This window comes from Sinocyclocheilus anshuiensis, unplaced genomic scaffold (assembly GCF_001515605.1).
Source record: "Sinocyclocheilus anshuiensis isolate Anshui unplaced genomic scaffold, SAMN03320099.WGS_v1.1 scaffold1053, whole genome shotgun sequence".
Taxonomy (NCBI): domain Eukaryota; kingdom Metazoa; phylum Chordata; class Actinopteri; order Cypriniformes; family Cyprinidae; genus Sinocyclocheilus; species Sinocyclocheilus anshuiensis.
This window is the reverse complement of record NW_015555711.1, coordinates 1,719,802-1,731,473: the sequence shown is the minus strand read 5'-3', so window position 1 is coordinate 1,731,473 and position 11,672 is coordinate 1,719,802. Positions and strand designations below refer to the sequence as shown.

General features: G+C 34.5%; 1 protein-coding gene across 1 annotated transcript; it reads left to right on the top strand.

Moving 5' to 3' along the window:
* The first annotated feature begins 4,543 nt into the window (after positions 1-4,543).
* LOC107671943 (major facilitator superfamily domain-containing protein 4B-like) lies at positions 4,544-10,230 on the top strand. Its single transcript, XM_016464954.1, has 10 exons — positions 4,544-4,773; positions 5,611-5,809; positions 6,841-7,074; positions 7,156-7,309; positions 8,533-8,663; positions 8,749-8,922; positions 9,120-9,267; positions 9,717-9,787; positions 9,867-9,984; positions 10,103-10,230. The coding sequence occupies exons 1-10, from the start codon at positions 4,544-4,546 to the stop codon at positions 10,228-10,230; spliced, it is 1,587 nt and encodes a 528-aa protein (XP_016320440.1).
* Positions 10,231-11,672: the final 1,442 nt, after the last annotated feature.

The window sequence follows — 11,672 nt, the reverse complement described above, 5'->3', positions numbered from 1 at the left end:
GTGTGGTGTGTGTGTGTGTGTGTGTGTGTGTGTGTGTGAATTAAATATTTGCAATACTTATAATGTAATATTTGCAATCATTAGCATTTAAAATAGTGTTAAACAGTAAATAGTACAAGTCATGGGTAATTTCTCAAACCCTAACACATGATAACTGCAGAGGGCTCAATTTCTATTTAAAATCATGAACATTTTTTTGCCAAAATATTTCAATATTATTATGATTATTATATTATTAAGTATATTTCTTCTTTATTTCCTGTTTTCTATTTTATGATTTAAACAGTTTTTTAAACTTTAAAATAAATGTATGAATTTGACAATAGTAATATGACAATAATTAATTAAATATGTGCAATAGCTGTGAGTAATTTACAGTTTTTTACGATTGCTTAAGCACGATTTTAAAAACAAGGCTCTTTTTGTCAAAACACAACACACAATTCACACATCCACACACACACACACAAGTAGCAAAACACCTCAGATCTTTTGCAAAACGAGCACTTCATTCAAAACTTTACAATAATTTAACAAAACCCAATTTTGGCACCAAATGGCACACACATGGTTCATACAATCGGATTCTGTTTGAACCACTTACACACTGTGGTGCTCAATCTTAAACACACGTAACATTTCTACTTTTCTAATGATATACTGTAGCCTGGGTTTGATTTTTTCAGAAATATTGTTAAAGTACGTGATTGACCAAACACAACACACAAGACCAGTACTGTACATTGATGCAAATATTTATTTCCCTCCACATTGTAAAATCAGTCAATACATCCATGCATTTTCAAAGGTTGCATATTGCACTGAAAATCAGAACATATTCTAAATGGAATATAGTACATAAACAGCAAAAACATTTGTGGAGAGAAAAAGAAAGCATAAAAAAATAAACAAAACAAAACAAACACACAAAAAAACCCTAAACATCATCTAGCCATAGCACTTTGTCCACATCACAGGTGATGTCCTCTCTCACAAGACAGTGAGGGAAGAATCTTCTTGAATGGCGAATCCATCCTTGCACAGACCCTGCATTAATTAGGTCAGAAGCCTCCTCCATGGCTTGAATTGATTTTAGTGTGTAAGCAATAGTAAAAAAAAAAACTGTAATAATAAAATGGCTCCCCAAGGTTCAGTTACTATATAAAATCATTTTTTACCTTGTTTCACACAACTTCATTGATTAGATGTCACTATATTATGACATCTAGTGGAGACAAAGAGAAATAACAATTCACCAATAATTGCAGTTTTTCACATTTGCTAAGACACTAAACCCCATTCTCTGAACCAAATTCTCAATAGCCTAAACCAATTTGTCAAAGGAATCACTCTTTCTGCAAAACCAGTTCAGGCAGTTTAGACTCTGTTTGCAGATCTCATGCACTCTTTTTTTTTACAAAACTCTAAACACATTCTCACTCACTAAAACACAATTTACACTGTGATGAACTTGTGATGCAAAACCCTAAACATGAGCACAACTGCAACACAGCTGTCATTGTTTACACACAATAATTCAAAATTGTTCACACTTGTTTCTATGTAAATATAAGCCAGTTCAAAGTGCACAGATGGCACGGGTGCATCAATCAACAATGGATAGCAATCTGAGAGGTACAGAGAAAGAGTGCATATACGAGGTGGAGGAAGAGGAGGAAGATGAAGAGCAATACCAAGAACATTCATTTCAGATGAAATCAGAGCTGCTGTGATTGATCATGTTCTTGGGCATGAAATGACAAAGGCAGGACATAGAGTTCAGCCTAATTTGAGCAGATTCTCCGTGGCCACCATATAATCACTTGGAAAGTTCAAAAGAACAGCTAAAGAAGAGTGGAAGAGGACTAATTTTTTACAACATGTATTTTACACTGTTTATTTTTTATACACTGTATTTTGGTCATTTCAATATATTCTTGTGTAGAATTGCAAGGCTACCACGTTAGGGTGGAAGAACTTACAGACACACACACACACTGCACATTGTGTTCTCCATTTTTTGATGTAGTGTCTAATGAATGATCTGCAGTGCGGATCATATTGACTAATGTTTGTACAGGTGAAATGGTTCTGAAGCGATTGTTTGATTTTGCCAGAAGAGTCAGTGGTTCTGTGAATTTAGTTTGAAGATTTGGATTTGTGTTTTGACAAATTGGTTTTGAGAAAATGAGTGATGGTTTCGAGAAATGTTTTAGCAATTCAGAAAAACTGTATAGTGATTCAGGGTCTCATACAACTAAGCTGATCAAGATGAAACGAGGGCAAACAAAGCACACGTTTGTGTGTCACATATAATAGGTTTTCCTTTCTCATCTCAATTTGCAAAATTTTAACATCTCATGACCTTTTGCATTTCACATATCATCCTGTCATTAAAATGCAACAATGGTTAACCGGTGCTCATAGACAATGCATATTCACGTCATATTCAAGTCTAAACAGTCATAGCCATATGTGGTATTGAATGAATGCCTGAAAAATAATTAACCGGAATGCTGCATGTTGAAATAGGACAAACAGTTATCTAATTTTGCTCAAGATATATTGGAACATTATCTGTTGATAAATATAAAAAAAGCTTTTTATAGGAATTATTTTAAATTATTTTTCCACCACTAAATGTGGATAAATTAATTATCAATTTTTTAGTACAGCAGTTGATGCCAAAACTGCAAGGCAAATTAAATATGTGGTATCTGATTACAACAGGGCGATGCATTAATAATAATTATGGATTTGACAAATTGCAGCCTCTGTTAGACAATCATTTTGCAATCAATTTCATTTGGTCTCTGATGCTTCAGAGCTGCGCCATGCTGATGAGACAAATGAGGCCTCCTGCTTCTAATGCTGCCATATGACTGAGGCCGAATATATAAATATAACTACTTATCCTCAGATCTCTATAATCACAAAGTACATTCTGCAATTCACAGAATGATAGCTATGTTGAAAATTAACATGTCCTCATTCAGAATGTCAGACATATTTGAGGTCTTAGTCTGCAATTACTCTCCAATAAGTCACTTTCAGTTAGCTTTAGGAAGTGAGAAAGTGTTTAAACGTGTAAATCAATGTCCATTCTAAAAGCACACACCTGTCATCAGCTTCCTCTCCTCTGAGATCTAAGACAGCCATTTTATACACTCCCTAAATCAGTTTGGTTTCATAGTATTACTGGCTATTGTTATCTAATCAGACTTGATAAAGAAGAAATCAGCATGCATGTGTGCGTGAACCCAATAAATGTTTGAAAATAGCTGCATCAGTGGATCATGGTTTTGCTGTTGACAGCCACTGAAAGGTTTTTGTTGCTAGGAGAAATAGGAGTTCCTGCAAACTCCCAAATGGGTCCCCGAAAGGCAACCAGGATATGCAGATCTGAGAGCATGTAGAGCAACTGCTTGATTTGGTGCAGGGCATACAGTATTTTGATGTTTGAGTTAAGAACTTGAAGCAGTTTTGCTTTGCAGCAATATAAATGCTTCCTCTTTTCTCACTATACAATATACTATCTATCTATCTATCTATCTATCTATCTATCTATTTTTTTGTATTCTGCAGAATAAAGAAATTCATACAGGCTTGAAATTACACGAGGGTAAGTTAATAATGACAGAATATTCATTTTTATTTTAATATGATTCCAGTATGTTTCTAAATGTAGTTAATATGTTAGTATGATATTTTTATGTAATGAATTACAGAATAAATATAGTTAGTTATTTAATAATTAAAAAATACAAATACATATATTTAATTATCTTTAATTAAAATATATTTTTATATTCTGCAGAATAAAGACAATCATGCAGATTTGAAACTAGGGTGAGTAAATGGTGAGAGAATTTTCATGATTTATTTATAAAACTTTTTTTGCTTTAAAGGGACATGCATCTAAACATGCAGGTCTTCACCAGGACCTTATAAACATATGGGTTTTGACATTTCAAACAAACCTTAGGATGGGTTCATAGGCCATTGTTTAACAAGTACTATATATAAGTAACACTTTGTAATTTTACGAAGCTAATGATTGTCCCATTGGCTCTCTGAATTATTTTGTAGAATAAACTTCAATCAATGATGTAAGCCTTGTAACAATCCATTCATACTGAAGAGCCACTAGTATTTAGAACCAACCTTTAGAAATTAGTAAGAAATGCTCTTTTAGAAATAGTTTCTTTGTGAGGTCATGCAAACATAATGTCCCATAAAGCATGCTGATGTAATATAAGTGGTCCAGTCGTGTTCAGATGATCTCATTGTGATCCACGACTCTCATTGAGAATCAAAATCATTGACAATTGAACTGAAAATCATTGACAGTTTCAAAGAGCTCTCTCATTGCACAAAGGTTCATGAAATGGGAGGAGTGAAGGAATATAAAAGCGGGAAATTATCATCTATTCTGTGATCTGTCATCTAAGCAAATAATCTGAAACCCATAGAAAGAAACATCCAGACAGCAGGACTCCAAGAACTACAGCTGTGAGTGGAATTGGTTGGAGATTTTCACGCTATGTTAATTGAAGAGCGTATATTAACACTTTTCAGAAGGAACTGTCAACATACACTGACATACTGGAGTGTGTTCTTCAGCTTTGGACTGAGCATAGCCTTTCTGGGGCCAACGATCCTAGATCTGAAATGCCAGACTGGCTCCACATTACAGGAGATCACCTGGGTGTTCTTCTCCCAGCAGCTCTGCCTGCTCATCGGCAGCTCGATTGGTGGAGCTTTCACAAAAACGTGAGTAGAGCAGCGAGTCTCTGCTGAGAAACTGTATGAGGAGACCACTGGAGATGGACATCTGCATCAAGATAAACTCTCCGTTACTCCATTGTTTGGGAAACACACTGTCTTTTAGTTTCTCTTTAGATAATCAGTTCATGTCAGACACAGTAAAAGGCTGTCAGAGTCGATTACACTCCTGCCTGGAGAGTATATGCACTTTTTGTCCCTCTTTCCTTTTTTTTTCAAGATTAACCTTGTGAATCTCAGATGTTGGTTGACCTTTTATTATGGCCGCTTTATAGTTTAACACTGATTTATTGCAATGTTTCATGTCAGCTTTCAGCCTGAAACTTCTTGACATCCTCAACAGATGTGATCTGAACACAGTGCAATAAAATATGCTTTCACTGTCACCATGTCTCTCAAACAAACCCTTGAGCTGTGATTTACCATAAGGTGAAGCTAAAACCTATACGATTATTTATATAACTTGTTTAAAATTTTCAAAAATTAAAAATTACAATTATTTTAATATACACTTTTGTAACATTTCAGAGTTTTTCAGATACAAACATTTTAATTACTTGTGCAGCACTACTACTGACTGTCTGCTGTCAGACACATGAAAGCACAGAAATAAAATACAATTTAAGACCCTCTATGAAATGCAGATAAACATCATGTTGTGGAATATCAAGTGGCGAGCTCACTTAGCTGTCTTGATAGCTGCTCCAGATCTTAAACATTAGCATTTGTAATTGGCAATACTTTGAAACAAAAGCAAAAATGTGAGAAATAAAGAGGTATAATTAACAAATAATCAAGCTTTCAAGCTGTTTCTTGTGTTCTCAGGTTGTTCTGGGCCCTCATCGCTCTCTTCCTCTCCTCCCTCATCATCTCTGTGGTTTTTGCTATCATCCCACTTTGCTATAATGTGTTGTTGCTGGCGGTTGCTATGGCAGTGTCAGGCCTGGCGATGGGCATCATCGACACTATCGCAAACATCCAACTGGTGTCCATTTATAAGAAAGACTCTGCTATCTTTCTACAGGTGAGGAAAGACATTTATCTTCATATATCTCACGCAGGAGAGGTGCTAGTCCATACATTCAGTTCTTTACAGTGTTTATTTCGACTAGTTATATTGGTATGAAAGTTTGTTTAATGTATAGGGTCAGTGATGGTCCTGTAAAGTGGAAAAAGATGTAGCCTAATTCAAATGGAATTATGTGAAAAGTAATCAAGAAATGCAAGAAAGGGCCTTGTGAGATTTAAGACAAACTTCTATCCCCATAAATAAATAAATTAGAGCTGTCAAACGATTAGTCGCATCCAAAATAAAAGTTTTTGTTTACATAATATATGTGTGTGTACTGTGTATATTTATTATTTATATATAAATACACACACATCCATGTATATATTTCAGAAAAAGATGTTATGTTTGTATATTAAATATATTTATATATAATATAAATTATATGAATATAAATATATACATGTAAATATTTTCAAAATATATACTGTATGTATGTGTATTTATGTATACATAATAAATATACACAGTACACACACATATATTATGCAAACAAAAACTTTTATTTTGGATGCGACAAAATAGGGAGTCTTATATAATCATTATAATAAATGATAATTATTATAATCATCATCATTTATATAAATTTAAAATGTATAAACATTTTTAAAAATCATTTATTTTAATTAAAAATCTTTGCAAACAGTATTTTACTATGATACAGTATAATAAATAACATTATTACAATAATGGAATTCCTTTAAAAGAACAGAAAATACTAAACACTTTATGAAAACTGGGGTGATATGGTTATCTGTCCTGATATTAATGTCACAATGCAAAAAATTAGTGCCATATTTTCCTTTTTTTATTTTATGCAACATTTTCTTTTTTTCCCCTTTTTTTTAGGGAGGGGAATGTGGTTTGTATAGGGGCATAATTAAATGTATTATTTATTTATTTTATAATTAATTTTTATTAAATTAACACCTTAGATTGACAGCTCTAATTTGAGTCTCCTGTCTGTGTCTTCACTCTCTTTCCAGGCACTGCACTTCTTCATTGGGCTCGGTGCTCTGGTGAGCCCCCTGATTGCAGACCCTTTCATATCAGAGCACTGCCTGGGCAGTAATAGCACAGAAAATGCCACAGAGATAATTCACCACTTCAGATCCAGCTTCAGGTCACCTGTAATCCTCGCTGAGAATTCCCCACACTCAGAGCCGGTGGAGGAGAAGGCCAACGTGGCGTACGCCTTCTGGATCATGGCTCTCATAAATGTAAGCTGATGCATAGCCCTGTGTGCGGTGTGCAAAAGGTCTTGGGTCTCTGTGAGAACTCCTAGTGTTTTTCTCTCCTAGTTGCCCGTGCCGATTGTGGTTTTTGTGCTGATGTACCAAGAGAAGCTGCTCCCCTTCTGCCCAAATAGCACACCACGTCTGCTGGACAAAGATGAGCTGGCCATGGAGACTAAAGCACCAGAAGGCACAGAAATATCTGAACCAGACGATGCAGGTACAAGTGAACAGTGGTCTTAAAGGGATAGTTCACCCAAAAATAAAAATTCTGTCATTAATTACTCACCCTCATGTCGTTCCAAACTCGTAAGACCTTCGTTCATCTTCGGAACACAATTTAATATATTTTTGATAAAATCCGAGAGCTCTCTGAACCTGCATAGACAGCAACACAACTGATATGTTCCCAGACCCGGAAAGGTCATTAATAAAAGAATTTTCATTTTTGGGTGAACTATCTTTTTAATTTAACACATCACTGAAGGCTTACTATGGCTACATTTATTTGAGCAAAAATACAGTAAAAACAACAATATTGTGAAAGATTTTTACAATTTAAAGGGGTCATATGATGCTGCTAAAAAGAGACCAAACAAAGTAGTTTCGCTTTCACAACGAAGCACACAGCGTCTTCACGACATGGCTGCAGTGTCAACAATACTACAGTGAGAATAAAAGTTACGCCTTCTTTCTTTGTGTGAACATTTGGGCGGCGTTATGCAAATCTTCCAACATAGTGATGTAGATATGTGGGGGCGTGTTAGAACGAGCCGTTTTAGGTAGGTATGGCTCAGCTTTTATAAAGAATATCTCTTTGGATTTGAGACTTTAGTTTTTGCAACTTTACAGATCTTCTTTATGCACCAAGAGCTTGTAACACTCCAAAGAGAAAGGAAAAATTGAAATCGTATCATATGACCCCTTTAAAACAACCTGTTTTCTATTTAAATATATTTTAAAATGTAATTTATTCCTGTGATGCAAAGCTGAATTTTCTTGAACTGTCTTCAGTGTCACATGATCCTTCAGAAATCATTCTAATATGCTGATTTGCTGCTCAATAAACATTTCTTATTATATTCAATGTTGAAAACAGTTGTATTGCTTAATGTTTTTGTGGAAACCATAACCTTTTTTTTTTCCAGGATTCTTTGATAAATAGAAAATTCAAAAGCAGAGTTTGAAATATAAATCTTTTATAAACATTAAAAATGTCTTTACTGTCCCTTTTGATCAGTTTAATGCATTCCTGATTAATAAAATGATTAATTTATTTCAAAAACAATTCTACTGAGCCTTTTAAACTTTTAAACAGTAGTGTAGGTGACTGAAACTAACATGTAAAACCATTTATACAATTGAACTTCTGGCTTCTGGTAGTAATTGAGGTACGGCTTTCGTGACAACTTGTTTTATTTTTTTTTATTATGATCCCCTTAGGTTTTCATCATGGAGGACATGGAAACATCTTCAGCTGCTGTATGAATGGTAGCCTGCATGGGTTACCGGTCACGTTTTTTGGTATCCACATCTTAGGCGGTTTGGTGTTATTCATGACGGAAGGTATTATGGTGAGTGAGCTCAATGAGACTAATTATTTTTATGAATATTTTTGAGAACTGCAAGTTAATATTGACCCTTGAACCTCACTTTTAGGGGGTCTACGCTGGATTTGTTTACACGTATGCTGTTTCAGCTCCCATGTCTCTGCACGCTAAAATGGCAGCATACCTGAACTGTATCTTCTGGGCAGCTGTCACTGCTGGACGACTGGTGTCCATCCCGCTGTCATACCGATTCAGATCTGTGCATCTGCTCGTCGTGAACCTGGTAATCTATTATCAAACTCTGTAATACAGTATAGCTCATGTTTATAGAGTACACATCCACTCAAACTAAGTTTTTACTATTATACTGCTCCCCTGTTGCTATCAGCTATTCGAAATACAGCATATGGCTGTTGAGTATGTAATGAATCAATGATTTAGGATTGTTGAATGTGAATTCTCTCACTTCTCTCTCTTCAGGCTGGTGTGATTGTAACATTGCTGCTGTTACTGATCCTCTACACAAACAGAGTGTTTCTGTTTGTTGGGACGACCTTGCTTGGGCTTTTCATCAGCAGTGTTTTCCCCTGCCTAGTGGCCTACACCGAGGATATCCTAGAGTACCGCGGTAAATTACTCACAAACATACTTCATGTTTTATATCATGGTGGAGACATTTAACTTTATATTGTTCTTATATTCTATATTCCATAATAGTAATAATAATAATTATTATCATTATTCATTGTTATTATTCTATAAATTCTAAATAATTTTATATTATGAATTTATATTACAGACTTTAAATTACAAATACTTGTTATTTTATATTATGATTGTATGAATTTCTTAGTTTTTATCATTATAGAAATTCAAATTTGACCCCAAAAGTGAGTGAGAAAATATGACAAAACCTCCTGTTGGGGGCATCTAATGACGTTCTTAATTTGAAACAATTAGATAGATAGATAGATAGATAGATAGATGTATTTATTACATTTGACTTCAAATTCTTCAGATGGTCCCACAATTATGAACAAATGAAGCCAAACAAACACTTTCTCTTTTTTTCTTCAGGATGTGCAACAACAGTCTTAGTGACAACTGCTGGAATGGGTGAGATGACGTTGCAGGTGTTGGTTGGATCAGTAAGTTCTTAGGCTCCTGTTTTAATATCTGGGAAAGATTTTCTAAGGAAGTAAATAACCCTGAGCAAATTTCTTCTAGCTAATTCAGAAAAAAGGCACTTACAGTTTTTTGGTGTGTGGTTTGGGCACTGGATGCCTCGGTTTCGTCTTTTTTCTCAGCGTGATCCTGTGCAACCGCATCCACAGAAATCTCACAGGTAAAAACATCAAACTTACATGGTGATAATTTATGTACTGGTGAACTGGTGATATTAATACTGTTTGAGTAAACTGGACAACATTATATGACTCTGGCTCAATGTGGTCATCATTCAGGAACATCTAAAAAAGCAGCCATGGTGGAAGCGTCACCAGCACCTGCTCCACCTGCTTCAGAGAAAGCAGCTCCAGAACACAAAGTTGCTGTAAAACAAATTGAATCAATTAAATATGACTCTAGATGAGACTGTTTATGGGTCATAACCTGCTGGAAATACTTAACAATACAACTGTAAACAGTCAGTGCGCTTTCATTATCATATTTGTGTAAAAAAAAAAAAACAACAACAACAGAAACCATAGTGATGCAGTATGTTTTTTATGTATTTCTGCTACGTTTGGTATTGGTATATATGTATTTTTTGTTTATTTGATGTTAAGTTTCTCGCAGATAATCTTGACTGCTAAATTATGAATATTATTGGAACAGAAGACTAACAAATGTGAGAAATCTTTAATTACAGGAGGGGAATTAAGTAATTTATGGCATAAAATGTATAAAGTTTTGTACTTTACCCAAGACTAAAAATCATTAACACTAAATTAAATACCAGATTAAACTCTCGTTTAATAATTCACCAACCTGATGCAGAAATTCCTAGAACGTTCCTAGTCATTCAAAACTGTTTTTTTCTTGGTTAAACTGGTCTTGGGCTGGAGTTCATGGAGGTTCATGGAGAAATGTACTGTATTTACATTAAAATAAATAAACTCATGATGACTAAGGCAAACAATTATTTGCAATAAATTATTGTTCACCATGTCATCACCTTGCTGTGTAAACTTCATGTGTTCTGCCAAGATAAATAAAGCATGTGCGTCCTAGACAAATTATGATTGAGGTCAGATGCTAAATAACTCGCTCTCACTCTCATGTTGAACCAAACCTGCATTAGCCTACTTTTTATTCTTTACAACTCAAAAAAAAACAAAAATTTTTTTTTTTTAATTTTTTTCCATATAATGGTCACTGGAGCCTAATGTTGTGTTATTGTAGTTAAAACATTTAAAATAAACTTTAAAATACCTTTTGTGTACTGCGGAAATACAGAGCCCCACCTATCACATGCAAATAAAACTAGTGTTTCTCTCAAGCTATTGCTTTGATTTCATGTGTGATACTATATTCAGCCATCCTGAGATGTAGTGTTGGTTATAAAAGAAAGTAGCATAGCTTAAGGAACGGTACAAACATAAAACACAGCTGCACATCAGGGATCAATCTTCTCTGATCTTCTTCAAACCTGTAAGAAGGAGCTGTGCTTCAACTATATTCATCCAGCACTTGAAGAAAACATCTGGATGTCAGTTTTTAATCTGAAAGAAGCTAGTAAAACAACATGATGTCATTTCCATTACAGTCTAACAAAAGTTTAAGCTGTAAAAACGTGAAGAACAGGTCACCAACTACTAGATTTCTTTAAAGATACATTTTATTTTTTCCTTGTAAAACAAATTTTACAAAAATCAGAATAGCGTAATTAAAACAAACATTTATTTGGGATAAATTATGATATAGACTGAAAGGCTACAGATTAGGATGGAGATACAAGCAATAAAAATGGTCATATGCAGCTGAGAAAGCTATGGATGGTGTGCACTGAATTCAGCTCGTTTTTACCATTCT